Source organism: Trematomus bernacchii, unplaced genomic scaffold, assembly GCF_902827165.1.
Source record: "Trematomus bernacchii unplaced genomic scaffold, fTreBer1.1, whole genome shotgun sequence".
NCBI classification, from domain to species: domain Eukaryota; kingdom Metazoa; phylum Chordata; class Actinopteri; order Perciformes; family Nototheniidae; genus Trematomus; species Trematomus bernacchii.
Window position 1 is genome coordinate 2,000,136 of NW_022987905.1, and position 19,539 is coordinate 2,019,674.

General features: G+C 42.6%; 2 protein-coding genes across 3 annotated transcripts in view; one reads left to right on the plus strand and one right to left on the minus strand.

Annotated features, from left to right (window-relative positions):
* Positions 1-267: 267 nt before the first annotated feature.
* Positions 268-9,259, plus strand: cfap45 (cilia and flagella associated protein 45). Its single transcript, XM_034114728.1, has 12 exons — positions 268-435; positions 962-1,072; positions 1,414-1,523; positions 1,832-1,976; positions 2,062-2,232; positions 2,547-2,725; positions 3,495-3,624; positions 4,617-4,763; positions 4,908-5,021; positions 5,528-5,721; positions 6,679-6,903; positions 7,655-9,259. The coding sequence occupies exons 1-12, from the start codon at positions 433-435 to the stop codon at positions 7,719-7,721; spliced, it is 1,596 nt and encodes a 531-aa protein (XP_033970619.1). The 5' UTR covers positions 268-432; the 3' UTR covers positions 7,722-9,259.
* Positions 9,260-9,293: 34 nt separating this feature from the next.
* The window catches only part of LOC117470149 (clathrin heavy chain 1), a 35,129-nt gene continuing 24,883 nt past the window's right edge, over positions 9,294-19,539 (minus strand). For both annotated transcript variants that reach the window (XM_034114730.1, XM_034114729.1), the window contains 7 exons: positions 18,722-18,871; positions 18,464-18,595; positions 18,233-18,343; positions 17,907-18,077; positions 16,927-17,148; positions 10,432-10,507; positions 9,294-9,480 (listed from right to left, as the gene is read on the minus strand). In XM_034114730.1, the coding sequence (XP_033970621.1) occupies positions 9,347-9,480; positions 10,432-10,507; positions 16,927-17,148; positions 17,907-18,077; positions 18,233-18,343; positions 18,464-18,595; positions 18,722-18,871 (996 nt within the window). In that variant the 3' untranslated portion in view covers positions 9,294-9,346. The remainder of the gene's footprint in view (positions 9,481-10,431; positions 10,508-16,926; positions 17,149-17,906; positions 18,078-18,232; positions 18,344-18,463; positions 18,596-18,721; positions 18,872-19,539) is intronic.

Below are 19,539 nucleotides of genomic sequence, written 5' to 3' on the forward strand. Positions count from 1 at the left end.
CCATGGATGTATAATAAGAACCGGTCACTCCGGTTGACGAGGGAACCGGAAGTAGTAAAATGTTAAATTACATCCGGGTTTAATTTTTTGCCTAGAATAAATGGCAACTATTTTATTCTTGTAAATTACAAAAAGTAAACGAATATTCAATATCATGTTTAAATATTTGCAGTGTCTTTTTACATCCGGGTTTTAGGACTCTACTGACTGTTACGGACGATGACGTCACATGGTCCCGCCTACGTTTAGCTCTCACGTTTGTTCCCATGGCAACGGACAACAAACATTTCTAAATGTCGCCTCGTTGTAAAATGTATGAGTAATCTAGCAAAAATATAAATCGTATTGTCAGTTTTGTACCGATTAGCTTCACTTTTTTCAGATTTGCTAACTTGATAACTCATTGTACGTTGCCACCAATAACCGAACACCATGGTAAGTTCCATTTATTTTACATTAGGTGCTAAATCTCTTCTTTATTTTATTTTCCTTCGTGTTTATTTATGGTTTTCGCACTTGTATGTCGCCTTGTATAAAAGCGTCAGCTAAATGTACTGTAATTTACTGTAATGCAATCTCTTTATCTAATAATTTAGATAATAATAATTGTCCTATATAATGTGTCTGTTTTTTTTATCTTACGTATTTTAAACCTTTGTTTAAACTGATGAAATAAGTATTGTAGACCATTTAGTAGTTTGGGTTAGCGTAGTTTAGTTTTTAGGTTTTTTGTTTAGTGTGGTCTGTCTTTGGGGGGTAATGTTTCTGAATAATACATGAACCCTCTCAGTCTCAGTTTCAATGCTATGTTTATTGTCTGGGCCCCTATTCTCAAACTTACTATAGTTTATTGGGGTGTCCCATTCCACATGTCTCCATTATTTCTTATGATTGTTCTTGTATTTTTATTTAAACTTGTGAATAAATAAAATTATGATTAAGATGAGGTTACTCCCTGTAGAGACTGGGATCCAGCTCCACAAACTCCAGGAACAGCACCGACACCCGGCGGTATCGCACCCGGGCCCCCACCTCTCAGGTGGATGAATCCCTCTTTGCGAGCCCCAACACGGTGAGTGAGTGTAGTCAATATTGCAAACACTCTACAAAATATATCATATCAGCATATCACAAGTTGTATATGTCAAAGGAATTATTAGTGTTAAATTAGTAAAACTTACAATATTAGCCTATGAAATGTGTATAAATATTAAGTAGCATAAAATCAAAATATCAAAAAAAGTAAAGTACAATAAAAAAAGTATGGATTAAATGTACTTAGTTACTTTTCAACACTGGCTATAACAGTACAATGTAGGTCTACCTAGATGTAATCTTTAGTTTTTGAGTGTAGTGTGTTATGAATGTGTTTGTGAGATGTTGCTTACACCCTCTCTCCATATGTCATCACAGGTAGACGTGAGGCGTGGAAACTCCTCCAAGTCTACAAAGAGTCCGCCTCAGAAACACCAGGAAGGAGCGACGGTTCAAATTGTCACCAAAGACCTCATCCGCAACATCAGGTACACACACACAAACACACACACACACACACACACACACACACACACACACACACACACACACACACACACACACACACACACACACACACACACACACACACACACACACACACACTCTACAAAGAATGGAGTCGGTGGAATGTTTAAATTTTACTTGAAGTACCAACAGTAAAAGTACTGGTTGGTTACACAACCACAGTTTAAATACACAAATGATTGATGTTAAGTATCCTGATAAATAAGAGGTATAGAAGAGACAAAAAGCATAATTATTAAATGTATTCTTATAATGCCAAATGTTCCAGGATCCCATTCAAGGACCCTTCAGGAGAATCCGTCATTTTACCATCGGCTGACTTTAAGCGGATCACCTCAGAGTCCCGGGTTCTGACCAAGGAGGAGCGGGCGGCCCTGAAGGAGGCGCACCAGAAGAAAAAAGATGAGGAAATTGTAGGAAAACATAAAAAACGTACATTTAAATATCCCTTAATAAGATTTAATAAGTATTTTCTCTAAAACATACCTTTTGATCCAGAAAAATGCGGAGGACAGGAAGCGTCAGATCTTTGAGGCGGACCTGTCCCGGCAGGAGAACCAGGCGCTGACGGAGCTGGAGCTGGAGGCCCGCGACCGAGCGCAGCACCTGGTGAAGAGAGCCAACAACCTGAGGTTGGAGCAGGAGGACGAGATCCGGAAACTCAACAAGGTGGGGAACAGCTGCTCACATCTGGACCGCACATGTTTAACAATGTTGCCTATCTACTGTATAAGAGAAAGGTCAACTATTATTTCTCTAAATAAGAAACCCTCTTACACTCATGACCGTACACGTGATTTTATAATAAGGTCCAAAATCAGCCTGCTGGGGGGGGGGGTTGGGGCTCGCAGATCTTTGAAGAATAATACATGAGTACCAGGTTAAAAGTTCCAATGAAATGTGTGTGTGTGTGTGTGTGTGTGTGTGTGTGTGTGTGTGTGTGTGTGTGTGTGTGTGTGTGTGTGTGTGTGTGTGGCCCTCAGCTGATCCTGGGTGCTCAGTGTCAGGCCACACGTGACGTGCAGATGGAGGAGAAAAAGCAGATCCAGAGCGAGCTGACGGAGGAGGAGCAGCGCCTGGACGCGATGATGGAGGTAGACCGCCGCCGGGCGCTGGACACCGTGGATCAGATCGACAAGCTGCGCAAACAGAAGAGGATCGAGTGAGGAGACGCTACTGCAAAACACACACACACACACACACACACACACACACACACACACACACACATCATAATTCATGCAGGTGGACAAAGTATTCACACTTTTTACTTCAGTAAAAGTGAAAACTGTTAAAGTACTCTAATACCACTAAAAGTCCTGATTTAAAAACCATACTGAAGTAAAACAAGTTTTGGCATCAAAATACTTATACTTATACTTATATATAGTATAAAGTAAAAGTACTGGTTATGCGTATTAGCCCATTTTAGAAAAGCTTTATTCTCCAGTCTCCAAATCACCACGTTTGCATTTTTCACTGCACAGGACGGGTATTAAATTGTGTTCTCTATAAAGTAACTAAACCTGTAATTTTGTGGAGTAAAAAGTACAAGTTTGTCTAACCCTGACTTTTGTTGTGTGAAATACCTGCTAGCTGGTACTACGCCTAGTGGAAACGCAACCAAAAACGGGCCGGTCATGGCACGCTTAAACCGCGTTCCGCGCTATAGTGGAAATGCGCCACTTGAGACCCAACTCAATGAACCTGTCACTGTGCTGTTTAGCCAGCGAACAATAGCTATCTATCTAACGTGTGTGTGTGTGTGTGTGTGTGTGTGTGTGTGTGTGTGTGTGTGTGTGTGTGTGTGTGTGTGTGTGTGTGTGTGTGTGTGTGTGTGTGTGTGTGTGTGTGTGTGTGTGTGTGTGTGTGTGTGTGTGTGTGTGTGTGTGTGTGTGTGTGTGTGTGTGTTGTGTGTCCTGTGTGTCCAGGGGGATGCAGAAGATCACCGAGCAGATCCAAAGACAACATGAGGAGAAGCAGCTGCAGGACGAGGTGAAGGAGCTGGAGAAGCAGCAGGCCCGGGAGAAGCAGGAGAAAAACAACCTGGAAGACCTGGAGGTGACCAGTGACCTCACTCAGACCCTGCAGAGACATGTATACCAGTACTAATACTAGTACTATACCAGTACTAGTACTTTGGAGTCTGTAGGTTCATCCAGAAACCTGAAAAGGCCTCCTTCACTCTCTTCCTAACGTCTTAGCTCCGTCCTCATACAACCGTTATGTAATTCCAGATATGAAATTGGCATAACTTAAATCTAATCTTTTGAAAAAAATAAAATGAAAAATAAATCAATGTTAAAAGTAGGGTAGGTAAGAATGGAGAAACCAGCTCGAGTGCGCTCGAATTTGAAAGTACGCAGCCGAAAAAAATCTGCCCCTTCCTTCAGACTTCCTTACAGAGCCCCTCCTCCAACACACACGAACGTGCACATGACCAATGAGGGCACGAGATAAGTTTGTGCACGAGATGGAAGGCTGACAGGCAGGTAGGCCATCCAGTTATTTTAGCCGGGCCGGCTCAGATGATTGGTCGTGCTTTTTACAGCGCCACGGCTTCCACAGATGAAATATTTTATGTATTTATTGTCAAAGCATTGTCAGAGCATTCCATGGAATATAACAAGTGTTTCTGAAGGGAATTACCTACCCCACCTTTAATAGCCATACATATAATAATAATAACAACAATAATTATAATAGTTATAATACTATAATAATAGTAAAATATTAATAATAATCTGTATGGATCTTATATTATGTTATCAGAGTTTTTGTTTTTGTTTCAGATGAACTTTTGTTTTGGTTGTAGAAAAGCACATGTGATTGTATGACAGTGTGACTGTTTATGTTTGACTGAAATTCAAGCACATTAATAAACATTTTATAACTTTGATCAGCCGCAGTATACGCCACGGCTCTCCTCTCTCCTCCGGGTGCATTTGAGCAATCGGGACGTCCTTCAACATGGCGTGGTCGAGGAGTTGAGGTGGGACATTAGGATGAACCCTGTTTCCTCTCTCTTTCTGGTTTTCCTCTTCCTCCTCCAGGCTCTGGAGAAGAAGAGGAAGACGCAGGAGTGCCTGCAGGAGGAGATCATGCGCATCAACGCAGAGACCATGCAGGCCAAGGAGAGGAGGCTGGAGGAGGAGAGACAGGCCGACATGAGGGACATGGAGTACTTGAAAAACAAAATGGTCAGAAAACAAGCAGCTCTAAAAAACTCAGAATCACTTTGTAACAGTGGTACAAAGAATAACTCTATACATATCTGTGATTTATTATCTTTGAGATATAGTTTTGTGTTTCCATATTTGATCCATATGTCATGACCTCTGCAGGAGCGGGCTTCAGAGTATGAAGCAGAGCAGAAACGCTTGAAGAAGGAGAAGGAGCTGGAGATTGCTCGGCTGAGGACCCGACAGGAAAAGGCAAAAGACTACAAAGCAGAGCAGGTCAGAAACAAATACCAGCTGAGCTATTTAGTATAACAATGGTGTCCTCTGCTCAGATATTATATTATAAAAAACCTGCCCTTCATTAAGCATATTCAGCCGACAGAAAATGCTCCGTTTTAGTGTCACATATTTTATGAACAAAGAGGTTATATGAACCTACTGAATTAAAACAGAACAAATGAAGCAAAGAAAGTGAGAACCATAAAGCAGATTCAGGCAGTAGGCGTATAGATTCACACTTGAAGTATTATCCTACAGAACAGTACAGTTTACAGAGAAGAAATACAATCTGATCCTTTTACAACAAACACTATATGCTCTTTTTTGTTTTTTACTAACATTGCAATCCTGCTAGTAAAACTAAAATGTTTGAAATGTAATCTGATTATTTTATGTAACTGAAAGGGAATACATTTACCTTTTTTTTCTGTATCCATTTTACGGTTACATCATGTAATCCATTACTCCCCCGGGCTGACCGTTGATAATGTGTTGTGTGACAGGATGAGCTGCGCGCTCGGAGGAACCAGGAGTTTAAAGACAGAGACTGGAGGAGTAAGCAGAAGGAGCTCGCTGTGAAGAAGGCGCAGGAGGAGGAGATGCTGATGGCGGCGCGCACCGAGCAGGTTCGCTGCAAAGAGCACTTCCTGTCCATCGAGGCCGGCCGCGAGAAGGCAGAGTTTGAGAGGGTGCTGAGGTTAGAAACTGCACTTAAACGTTTTTTCACATCGTCATCCCTTTGAGTTGTGGTGGAATAAGTGGAAAGGAAAACAAAATACTTGAGTATACAAGTCGCTCACATTTGTTCTTAACTGCAGAACTCAGTTAGATTCCACCACTGCATTTATCCACACATTCAGCTCCATCTTAACCCATCTTAACCCGGACCCATTTCTACTTTTGGGGAAATTAAGGGGAACACCATTTAGACTAAATAGACCACCTAGAACACATTTCTGACAAGTAACCCCCCCTAGTGTCAAATATCTGAAAAGTGACATATATGTCACATTGGGCTTTAATGGTAAAATAACTCTTATTTTTAACTTAATTAACGAGGATGATTTTTTCGTTTAAATTAGTTTGAACATTCTTTGAATTGAAGAATAAAGAATATATCAACTCAATATAATTGAATCAGCTAAATTAACTGAGCAGATCATAATAATATTTCTAATTGTGCATACATGTCACTTTGGGTTTACTGTGAAAGTTTAGGGTTAAAGTCCCGATGTGACACCAGTGTCACAGCGATTTTTATCTAATTTGTTTCATATCAATTTGATCAATACATGTTTTCACAACAGGTCCAATGTAATAAAGGACATGTTATGTAAGCATTTTAATTCTTAAATGGCTTGAATTTTACCTTTAGCAACAAACAAAAAAGCTTTTGAAATGTAGCTCGTTATGTCACATGTGTTAGCCTGGCACATGGACATCTTGGACATGTTGTCATGGGAACACAACATCAAATGTCCTGGACCAGGACCCCCCAGAGTGTTCAGGGTGTGTCACTTAGGGACTTCATGAGATAAAATAAAGGCTAAAGCTGAATAAGGAACTTTCCAGAACATTTAAAGTTCATGTGACACCCGTGTCAAGGTGGGTCCTTATGGGTCAATTACAAATCACTGCCACTCTCTCCACACAGCGCGCAACTGCAAGCCATCGTCAAACTGAAGGAGGAAGAGGAGAAGCGGCGTCAGAAATCAAGCCGCCACGCAGAGGCCATCAGGACCCAGGTGAAGGAGCAAGAGCTGTCGGCCGTGGCCAAGCGCAGAGAGCTCTTCAAGGAGAGCGAGCGGCTGATGGAGGAAGACCGGCAGAGACGCGTCCGCCTCGAGGAGATCAAGGAGAAGAAGCTGCAGGAGCTCAAGTCAGTACAGAGGCCCTAGTCTGCTTTTTGGGGGGTTTTCCCTTTGCTGTGGTGTGTTCTATAGGTTTCTGTGCATGTTAATGGTCTGCAAAGGCTAAAATCCCTGTTCCCTCCAGAGGGAGTTTCTCTCCTCTCTACGTTTAGACCCCAATGATTAAAATAAGGGCTATATTTAGCTGATTTACAGACATCTCTTTCCCAATGTAATTCAATAGGAAAAAGTATTTTTGGGACAAATTTACGTCACAGACTAGAGCGTAAGTGTAGTGGCCCGGCACTCTTCCATTGGACCCTTGTTTACTTACAGAACATAGTGACATCACTATGTAACACTTGCGCTTCTTTTGGCTAACACATTGTACGTGATAAGCTAAGGGGCGGGACATCTCTCAGCAGTTGACCAATCACAACAGTGCCGGCCAGCTAACCAATCAGAGCAGACTGGGCTCTGGTTTCAGACAGAGGGTGAAAAGAGGTGCTGCAGCACAGGCAGTATGAGAAAAATAAAGAGCTTTCTGAACATTAAAGCATGGAGACATGAAGTAGAGACACAAGATACTGATATGGACCTGAAAATTAGAATATGTCCTCTTTAAACTAACTTGTGCCTTCTCTTTGCTGCTGCTACTTTTATCTATTTGAGGGAAGCCTACATTACCTGACAATATATTCTGATTCTTAAGGCTGATATTTTGACTGTCTTTAACTGAATGAACCGTGTGTGTGTGTGTGTGTGTGTGTTGCTCTGCAGGGCTACAGGGCTGTCTGAGAAGTACTGCAGCGATGTGGAGAGGAAGGCCCGGGCCTGCGCACTCTGATTCGAAGACATCTTACAGGGTCTCATTTAACCAACATAAACACTCACTAATGTAACTTGAACATCAATAAGAATAAAAATGTTTGCACTTTAGAAGCTTCTGACCAGTGGTTTGTAGACATTTCTATTTCCTGTCAGACAGACAGACTCCGCGGGACACCGGGTACAATTTTTTGTTTTTATTTCGGCTAGTATTTCCCTTTCAGTCGAGTCATATTCTTCCACTTATCAATGACAGATCCCCTTTTTTATTAATATGCATGACAACAGAAAGGAATTCAACTTATGTCAGGGTTAGGATGACACTTTACACACACACATACACACAGCTTAAAGCATGTAAGGAAGTTAAAGTACATCAAGGTAAATACAGGCTCTTATTTCACAGCGTTCCTGATGGAGAACAGGAAGTAGTGAGACCTAATCTCTTTTCTTCTGAACCATCTAAACACACGACCTACAGGAGTGTTCATGGATGTAGCTGTCAGCGGGACACACTGCCGCCTGCTGCCTCCTGGTGGTCTTGCATTAACGGAGGAGGAGGGCAGGACAGGAGTGCGGGTGGAGGACAGATGGGTGGGGGTGTCCATCGAAAAGTTTTCACATCTGTACACGCAGAAAAAAGGGGGAGTGGTGACCGAAGGGGGGAAACACTACAACACCTGGCGTACACGGACCTCAGCAGGAGGAGGCTCCGGGTAAATACACACACACACACACACACACGGTACGGTTGGGGGGTTCGGTCGCCGTGGTCCCGTCACATACACAGATACAGTCTCACACAAGCACTGTACACGGCACAAGAGGTCACCTAAATACAGGGAACCAACGAAGGAATGCTAACATCTAGGGGGGGGGGGGGGGGGGGGGTTACCCATACAGGCTGAGAGGGGTTAAAATTCTTATTTAGACCAATCAGGTCACACTCTTGCTCACATACACACACACATCCACACGGTGACATACGTCTGTATGCATTTAAAACTCCATAAAGCTACACGCCTGTGCAGAATATACTATCATTACTTAGTGTTGCTAGCTATAGCCGACGAAACGGCAATATATGTTCAAATATTATATGTAACCTTCTTTCCTCAGAATATACAATGATGATGCATTATACAGACAGACGAGACGATGGAAGCCGTTCACATGTTCGGTACGTCAGAGTAAGAGCTTCTCTACATTAATTTCTTCACGAGTGCAAAATCCAATGCTCCTCCACCTACTTCAAAAGGATGGTCGCTGAGCTTTAGCAAGTCCACGTCTGCACAAACCATAAAACAATACAAAAAACAACAACATGACAATAACATAACACACAAAAAATATTCTAAATAAGTAGTCATAAATATGGAATGTGAAAAAAACAAACATGTGGTCCAATTTCTTTTCAAACAATACAAATAAAAGTCCTTCAGTCAAATGTTTTCTCGCGACGACAGAATAATAAAAAAAGAGTCAGAATCAGAGTGGGCTGCTTGCTGTGGCCCCTGCTGTGAGTAGAGGACCATGGGAAGCTGGTGAGGAACACAGAGAGGGGGGGGGGGGGGGGGGGGGGGGGGGGGGGGGGGACAGATGGGAGGGGGGGGGGGTGTTGGTGGTGGGGGGGTTGTTGGGTGTTCACATGCCGTAGCCGAAGCCGGGCTGCTGTGGTGGCTGGCCGTATCCGGGTGCTGCTGGGTAACCGTAACCGTACGGCTGCTGGGGGGGAACGGCCACGTTGGGCCCCGCCGTGAGCATGAGCTGAGGGGAGCCTGCAACACAGAACAGAGGGGTTAGAGCTGCAGGCAAACTGTCAAATAATAATAATAATAATAATAATAATTCATTACATTTTTATTAGAGCGCTTTTCCAGGAGCTCAAAGCGCTCTACATCACATATTATACATATTAGACATGTAACAGCTTTTAATGTGGACAACACCCACAGGAGAAAATGAGGGTGAAGTGTCTTGCCAGAGGCGGGTTTCGACCTGGTGTTCCCCAACTCCCCTTGATCTGATGATCAACGCTCTAGCCCACTGTGCTAAAACCGCCCAAATAAGGGGTCTTGATCAGCTTCAAGTCGGGTGTTCCTTTTTCATTAATGACAATTTTATTAATGACATTTTTATTTTATTTTATTTAATCTTTAAGTTTGATTTTTTTTGCTTGTTTATATAAATATCTTGATTTTATTCCATCTTTTTATGCACAATCTTAATTACTCTTTATTCATTAAAACAATTGAGCAACGAAACCCAATTAACCCCAGGCTAAATAAAGTATTAAAAATAAATATGTAGTATTTTTATTTTGTTTTATCTTTATCTGACCTTTTACAGATGTCTATATAAATATCTTTATATTCCAACGTTAACTTCTTATGTTCATACAATTATTTTATACTATTTGTGACATTTCTTTTTTTAAATGGAGCAGCTATCACAAAAAACCCCAGGATAAATAAAAGTATTCTGATATATAAATAGTTAAATCTTCTATTTTTATTATTTGTCATTACATTTTTACGATAACTTGTTATGCTTGTAAACCTATTTTTCTTCATTTTTTCTTCTGAAATGGAGCAACCCTATTTCCCCCGGGATAATTAAAGTATTCTGATTAAAAACCTGCATATTCCTGCTAATTTAAGATAAAATAGGTGCACGTTTCTTCTAGAACAACAACAACAACAACAAAGATCTGTGAGGATGATATTTACCGTAAACGATGGGTTGGGACTCGGTGTTCTGCTCCTCCTGTTTCCTCAGGGACTCGGAGGCTTCCAGTTTGTCGACCTGTTGAAACACAACGAGCCGGCGTCAGACTGCAGCGTCACCGCGGTAACGGCGCTGAGGCGACGGCTTGTAAAGAAACTGACCTCTGTGTTATTTCACTGGCTGACGGATGGGACCAGGCGCAGACGAATACAGTCCAGATTTAAATAAAAAGAGAGAGCTGCAGGAGGCACGCCCCGTAACGTGTTGCAACTACAGCTAGAGAGCTACGCTATAAATCACATCCACCTCTTTGTGTTAGGGGTAAAGGAGACGGACACTAACAGCTACTACTGGGTTATTATGGTCCCACCATCCAGCCACCCATCTACTCCGTATGTAGAGAACAGACCCCCAACCAGCACAAACACTGACAAGAGAAATAGATGTTTTCACCTGTTTATTGCAGTTTATCTGAATAGAGCGCCACAGTGACGCGTCCTAAAACCCGGAAGTAAACTCCTTCCGGTTCCTTCGACAAAAACACAATGCAATTTCTCCATAGGATTTTGGAAAATAGCTGGAAATAAGGTCTGTGGTTGACACACATTTAAGAGATGGATCACGTTTTGTTCAGCCGGATAATCTCCACATGTCTACCCTACTTTTATAATTTTCTAATCATAAATCTAGTCGCCAGAAGCTAAATGCTAACGTTATGCTATAAACGAACTACAGCAGGGTCGCTGCTTCAACGTCACGCCAACTTAAGATCCATGTTCAAAACTACAGATTCTAAATTGTACAAGTTGAAGCGTTTGTTTGAACAGTTTGCAGGAGGCAGGTACTTGCTTTCAAGCAGAACACGGGGAAAACAAACTTAGAGGAGTGTTTATGTGTTCGGCGTAATGACGGCCTCGACAACTTCTGTAGTCCTATTCAGCCACTTGGTAACAACCATCGTTTTTCAGACACGTAAACTCTTCAGAAATCACCAGTGGGGTCACTGCTGATGTATTTAATGTCGTAGAACAAAACGTGACCCGTCTCTTAAATTTGTGTCGACCACAGACCTTATTTCGAGCTATTTTCCAACATCCTATGGAGAAATTGCATTGCTGTTTGTCGAAGGAACCGGAAGTGGTAAAATGCTAACTTACTTCCGGGTTTTAGGACGCGTCACTGCGGCACTGTATATTGTTGCATTTAAGTGAGGTTCTTCTGTCAGTAATACATCTAAAACAATTTCAGCTTTACATATAAACAGATTCTCTAAGACTGAGCTCTAAAGACGTTAAGTAAAACTGAGATATGCTTAATGCAGGCTTAGGGAGTAATGGATTACATGTAACGGGTAATAAGGATACAATAAAAGTGTTTCCTTACAGTTACATAAAAAGGAGATTACTAGCAGGATTAAAAATGTTACAATACATTCAATATAAAGATGAATTGATATCACAGGTAGACGTACTGCCTGAATGTTGTTTTTGTTTATTTACTTTCAGTCTTTTTATTAAAATGCAGTAGGTGGACTCCTGACTTATTAAACAATACTGTTTGCTAAGCTTTTGTAAACTATCAAACGGTATATTTAATTAAGGACACATTTTGATCCTAACTCCTAAAAAACTAACCTTATTTTGCTTTGTTGATTGATCTTACAAATATTCGTATGCGCTTCTGAAATTTGAAAAGTCATTGTCAAATAAATCCTACAGAGGAAGGTGATTTTACTCGTCCGTAACTTTACTAATTTTTTTTATTTTTTTTTTTAAATGGGTCGTTTATTTATTTAACCTTGTTTTGCATTTAGGGGAAATTATCAAATATTGCAAGAAAGTGTTTTATTTTTGCAGGCTTTCTGTGTGTTTGTGACTTTTAACATTTAGGGAGGCATGCTTCAGCCCACTTAAATAAATAAAAAATATAAAAAACCCCACAAGAAGCATGCAGAGAACTAATTTAATGTTTTTCTGCTTTAGTAGAAGCAAAGCAGCTCAGAGGCAGACGATGCTGGGAAGAGATAGAGCTAAAAAAAACAAGACGGCTCAGACCTGACCCTGAGCTGAGACAGAGCGCAGGTTAAACTCTGATAAAAGGTGGTTCTGGGATCAGTTCTCTACACACGCTCTGGGTTCTACTCTACAGTCAGTCACTCTGGTACTGCAGGCTCTTCTGAGAGAACACGGGCTCTGCTTTGGTTTCAGAGGAGGGTTGAGACACATGCTGAAGCGGCAGTTGAGTTACTTTCATCTTGAAGAGTGCATGAGAGAGAAAGACAGAGAAGGACAGTGGGGGGGGGGGGGGGGGTGAGAGAGGAGTGGGGGGTTGATGCTTTTTGTACAGCCAGTTTTCAAGGTTTCCAGAAGCAGGCACAGCCGCAGCCACCTATTAGCCTGGCCCGAGTGCTGCTGATGCTACAGCCACGGGGGAGTGCATGCTAGCGTTACATGTCCCCCCCCCCCCCCCCCCCCCCCCACCTTCAAAGATATCACTCAAACTGAATATTTAATATATTTAATACTTAAGCTGTTTGTTGCCTAAAGGCCTGTGTCCACAAAGTGCCTTTTCCTGAGTCTTTTTTCAACCAATGCTAATATGAGAACATGACGTTGCTAGCGGCCGACAGGAAAAGTGCAGCTGACATCAATGTAGAAAGTTAGAGGAGATGTTTGTTTTTGACCATGTCTGCCAGATGGAAACTATCGTAACAAGAACAGAAAAGCCCGTTTGGCCGACAAACACTGGATGTTGCTGCCGGTGAGTGTAGAACTTTAATATGTACAACATGTACTTTAATATGTACTACATGTATGAGTGTTGTACTTTTATCTCTGTATGCGGATCGTCCTCCTTGATCTACGGCTGTCAGACTGTGTGGTGAAGCTCATTCAGACAAAACCTGAGAGTAAGAATCTACCAGTGGGTGTTCGTGGTGTAAAAACATGCCAAACTAATATATAGAAGCACAAACGGATAATAAAATCCTAGCAGGCGATGCTAGTCTGTCAGCAATGATACGTTGCTGGCAGCATGTTCTGTTTGAGCCGCTGAGAGGAGGCCTTTCTGACAGAAGGAGACGCTCTGTGGACACAGGCACTACAGAGACCACACTTTACTGTAGCAAAGAGACATTTAAAAAGAAATACCCCTCTCTGAAAAAGCCTGTACTGGCGTTTATGCTTTCATAAAAGGTCTGAGATAAATTCAGTAATTTAGACAAACAAGGAGAAAGATAATAGAGGGATTACTTCATTAAAACTACCGCACTTCTATCACTAAATCAGGGTTTGGATGGAGCTGCAGACTTCCCTCTCAGGGTGTAGTTATTAGTAAGGTCTGCCTGCAGCTGAGGGGAGTTACAGGAGAGTTAAACATCAGGATTAATCTACACATGTGGTGAGAGAAGGACCTGACCACAGCAGGGAGGTTATCTGCAGAGCGACGCTCCTCACTGAGGAAGGCTGCTGGGGGTGCTGCTGCAGTGTGTTCGAGGAGGAACATCTGCAGACTGTAGGGCGAACCCTGCAGCTCATTCTTCGGCACTGTGACAGTGTTTTATTCCATAGACTCACTGCATCGTACGGCGAGGCTCTACGCTCTTATTTTGAGGTTTTGCAGTTGTAAATTGAACCTGGAACTTTGTTGCATTTCCAAGCAAGTAGTGACAATACCAGAAGACCAGAGGTGGAAGGAGTACTCATATATCCTTGACTTAAGTAAAAGTAATAATACCACTGTGTAGAAATACTCTGTTACAAGTCAAACTCCTGCATCCATTGTTTTACTCAAGTGAGCGAGAGGACATCACTATTTTGGGGGGGGATCAAATATATCCAAATGGAGTTGTAATTAAGAAATGCATGACAGAGTGGTAAGAGAGTTTTTTTATTTTATTATAACATGATTTCTGAACTTGTCCTCTGTATAATGTGAGCTACACAGCGCATATTATCTCTGCTGCTATCATACTGCAGCCCTGTCCACTATCTCACTCCTGTGACACTTCAACAAACTGGAGCATGGTTCATCTAAAAAGCCTTTACTCTGTTTTCACCTAAAGAACCAGTGCATTGTGGGAGTTATGGTGGATAGTGATGGTTCCAACTGATGTCCAGTGGTCTCCAGTCAGTGTCTCTTGTCCTGATTCCTCTGCTATCTTTGCCTTTTCACCGGCATGTGATTCATGCTAAAAGTCGTGGTAGTACAAGAGCAACTTTAGGTCAAACTTGTTGATGAGATTCATTTGCTATCATTTTTTTTTAAAGCGTTAAGGTTTGCAGATTACTCGCCAGCATTGACAGCCCTAGTTAACACAACTTCTCTCAGAGTTTTTGCCAGTTTGAATCAATAACTCTGTTCAGAGCCTCACTGACAGCAGCAGCCCTGAGAGCTCGGTGTGAGCAGCGCCGCTCTGCAGGCGGAGGGTCAGAAGTGGTCTAGAGGAGATGTGGAGTTTACAATCAGAAGCAGCAGAGTGACACAGGAGAGGGGGGGGGGGCATGCAGTTTCTGCTAAGTTCACTCCTCCAAACTACAGACTACAGGCTACAGGACGGGGGGAGCGGGGTCAAAAAGAACGATTAGAAAATGGATTCGACTTTCACCTTTTCCTTTATCGCATCAACCTGGAAAGGAAATTCAGAGAGGCAACTTAAGGAGGAAAAAAAAACAAATGGAAGTCTGACAGAGAGAGCAGAGCAGACACACGGCTCGTCACTTAAAGAAAACACTAACAACGCCACTTTTTATACAAATGCAGACGTGAGATCCTTCTGGTACTGGGAGTTTCACCTTGTTGATTACAACAGTGTAGAAAATAAAATACAGGGCGTGCAGTTTAAACACTTGAGAGATGTTCTACACAATGTACACTGTATAATGCAAAGGTCTAAGAACATTATTTACTGTGACTTTGCAAAGGATTCCTTGTTTTAAGGAACCAACTTGTGGGGTTTTCAACAAAACGCCACAAGATGTTTGTCTAACTGTCCGCTGATATTACACACATGTGACCCGCTCTATCGAAATCAGTCGGAAGTCGCAACGGCTCATTTCAAAATAAACATGGATTTGCGGGTGTTTTGTTTGATTTTAACTAAACAAAGTCTTGGCTTTCAGAATATGAAACGTTTAGGGTTCATGTTTGAAGCTTGTAAAGGGAAGATGACAGCTCTCACTCGCACCCTGCTCTTTCTCAGCGCCGCTCCCCCTCCCTCCGCTGAAATGATGAATGTAAGGCGTATAGTAATCATAGATAACACGGCAGGGTCCGTGACGGTTTGTTTTCATCTGATTTCAATTAAACAAAGTCTTGGCTTTCAGAATATTAAACTTGTTTCGGCAAATTTAGATGATAAATACAACTTTGAAGCTTGTGACGGCATCATTACAAGCGGAGAACGGAGTCACACACACACACACACACACACACACACACACACACACACACACACACACACACACACACACACACACACACACACACACACACATCACACACACACACACACACACACACACACACACACACACACACACACACACACACACACACACACACACACACACACACACACACACACACCACACACACACACACACACACACACACACACACACACACACACACCACACACACACACACACACACACACACACACACACACACACACACACACACACACACACACACACACACACACACACACACACACACACACACACACACACACACACACACACACACACACACACACACACACTTCTCCGTACTACTTTGATAATTTATTAGCCGCTAATAATCAATCAACAATCCTGATATCATTAGAAAGCTAGGAATCTCCTCTTTCCAACAGTGTATATAACTCAAAATGTGTCTTCGGGTCAATGCGACTGATTTCGATAGAGCGGGTCACATATGTTGATCTGTTAAAATCCAACAACTTGGCACTTTAAGTTTGGCAAATAAATGCAACACTTTTTAATTTTCTCTCAGGTCTGTGGTCTGTTATGAAAGCAGTAGGTGCCATGTAGCAGAGAAAGATGTCAGCAGAAGCAGGTATGAATCTTCTCTGGAACACATTTGTATGGAAAAGCAGCTCGAATGGAAGAAAACCAAATGATGAAGGAGGACGACAGACAGAGTGACAGAAGCACAGAGCATGAATGGAGGAAAAAACAGGCAGTACTGGAGGGGGGGCTTTATCCTTTAAACTGTCTGTGAGACACTGCCTTTAGATGAATAGTATTCGCAAACATATAATGGCTACTGCTGTTGGATGGGCAAAGAAGCATATAAAGGAATTTAACTGAATATTCCATTTATGAACAGGTGGGGTATTCGGTGGCTCTCCATAGATATGTACAGGTTTGCAAACACAACACCTGACAGCAGGAACAAACCCATCATCTACCCTTTACTTCCACCTCAGGTATCTATAACACTTCCCTCTCTGGTAAACCTTCCTACAGATGCGTTACCTCTGGTGAACCCACCTTAGAGAGATACTCCCTCATGACCTGGATGAAGTATGGCATGGAGAAGTCCATGAGGTTGTGCCTCCAGGCCGTCTCCAGCACCACGTCGGGCCGCAGCAGGTCGTAGCAGGTGAACAAGCAGGCGGCGAAACACTCCTTCTTGTCCTCGTTCAGGAACCAGGCCAGCAGCTCCTCGGCCAGCTCGATATCTTTGGACTCCGACGCGTACTGCATGGCGTCCTGTGTGGGGGGGGGGGGGGGGGGGGGGGAGCACAACAACAGCTCAATGAAACCACTTAAAAGGTAGGGTAGGTAAGAATGGAGAAACCAGCTCGAGTGCGCTAGAATTTGAAAGTACGCAGCCGACAAAAATCTGCCTCTTCCTTCAGACTTCCTTACAGAGCCCCTCCTCCAACACACACGAACGCGCACATGACCAATGAGGGCACGAGATAAGTTTGTGCACAGATGGAAGGCTGACAGGCAGGTAGGCCATCCAGTTATTTTAGCCGGGCCGGTGAAAATAATTGGTCTAGCTTTTTACAGCGCTACGGCTTCCACAGATGAACTTTTTTATGTATTTTTTGTCAAAGCATTTAATATATTCATTGCTATCGGGATGTTAAGAGCATTCCATGGAATATAACAAAAAGTGTTTCTGAAGTGAATTACCTACCCTACCTTTAAGGAGAGGTCAAACATCTGCCGTTAGGGTATCATTGAAATGTGACGATGTGGTTTATATAGGGTTGGGTAACGTTTGGATTTGAACAACTCTGGTTCCAATTTTTGCTCTTAAAATTTAAATAAGTTCACATGCCTATTGCACAGAAATTGTACTTGATATTCACATTCAAACTTCAATTTTTGTCTTTGGTTACCCGGGATGGGGATATAGGATTTGGTTATTTCTCAGAAACCGAGTTTTTGTTCCCAACCCTAGGTTTATATAACTTTGATGCGTTTATACTGAAAGTTATCATTTGTTTTGAATGTACCTTGTAGAGCTTGTCCTTCTTGCAGAGCTCGACGCTCTGTTTCCAGCGGTTGTTGCCCTTGAACAGGTAAGCTGCGATCCTCCTGAACTCGATCAGATCGTGCTTCTCCAGGCCCTGAGCCAGCGAGATGTTGTCGAAGTTGTCGTAGGCATCGATGGAAGTGCGCACGGCCTGGTGAGAGGGAGAGGGGATAATAGATTTAAAAACTGATCTGAACTTATCGAGTACACTGTGCTAGAAGTTACAAATCCCAACCTTTTCCTCACCTCAACCAAAATAAAACAATGTCCCAAACAGATTATCATACAATCAGTATTATTTCATACCGCATAGTCTTCCTCGATGATGAAGAGGTTGTTGAGTGCCTCATTGACTGACTTGTTGTTGTGAGTCTGGACTGACCTCAGGTAAGGTTTAACCAGAGGCAGCTGTTTCACCTGAAGAATCAGAAAGACAAATCATTAATAAAGTATCCTATTAAATGCTTCTCTTGTATCACATATCATTTTGTAAAAACACGGCTCTTTGAGTTTAAAGAAAGCAGTGATGTTCGAGACCTTGCTGAAGTTGTTGACGGCGCGCGAGTGGTCCAGCCGAGGAGAGAGGACGATGAGCAGGTCGTTCAGCAACAACGGTTTGAACTCCAGATAAAACTGCACGGCCTTGTAGTACAGCTCCACGTTGGCCACCTACAATCAAAAACACACATACAATTCCTATTCGACATCTATTAAGGAAGATAGAAGGATGGTAGAGTGTCACTGCTGTTAATAAAAAGACTGGGACTGCCCCTGATAGCATTTGTTTTATTTTACCTTGGTGACAATGTCTTTGAACTGGCCCTCTTTCCAGGCATCAGCTGGGTGGCTCATCATGGTGATGATGGCATTGTCGTATTCCTCGTACTTGTCGTAGAGGAACACCAGCTCCCCCCAGAGGTGGGCCTGCTCTGCTGCCCTGAGGACCTGAAACACACACACGCACAGGTTAGCTTGTTAGATAGATAGCTATTGTTCGCTGGCTAAACAGCACAGTGACAGGTTCATTGAGTTGGGTCTCTAGGTCAACTTGTTTTTATAAATGTGAACTAGGGGTGCAACAACTAATCGACTTAATCGATTAAAATCGATGACCAAATTAGTTGCCAACTAAATCAGTCGTCGATTCGTTGTGTTTCACGCGCCGTTAAACTCCAACGTTATCGTTCTTTTTATCGGTACTGGAGACATTTAAAACATTATGTCATATGTATTATTGCTACATAAACATTATATCGCAGTCTTAGTGTCGCTAACTCGTTTCTAATATGCAATAAGACTGCAAAATGCGTCTATGATGTATTTTCGATCTTTCCAATCCAGACGAGAGATCTCTCTCCCGCCTGTCTGTGTGCGAGGGGGGGGGGCAGTTTACACACACGCAGCTGCTACATGCATGCAACACACACACACACGCAGCTGCTACATGCATGCAACACACACGGCGGAGATGGCGGAGAGAACGCGCCCGAGGTGTGGTTACACTTTACCCGTCTCGATGTGGACAATGCTCGTTACCAAAAGTGCAATAAGAGTTTAGCATGTAAGGGCGGTAACACGAGCAATTTGTCTAAACATTTAGCAAAAGTGCACCA

What these genes read in the sequence shown, in the direction of transcription:
- cfap45 (XM_034114728.1), top strand. An exon ending in AGTACTTGAAAAACAAAATG is followed by an intron (nt 4,764 to 4,907) that starts GTCAGAAAACAA and finishes TGACCTCTGCAG; the next exon opens with GAGCGGGCTTCAGAGTATGA. An exon ending in AAGACTACAAAGCAGAGCAG is followed by an intron (nt 5,022 to 5,527) that starts GTCAGAAACAAA and finishes GTTGTGTGACAG; the next exon opens with GATGAGCTGCGCGCTCGGAG.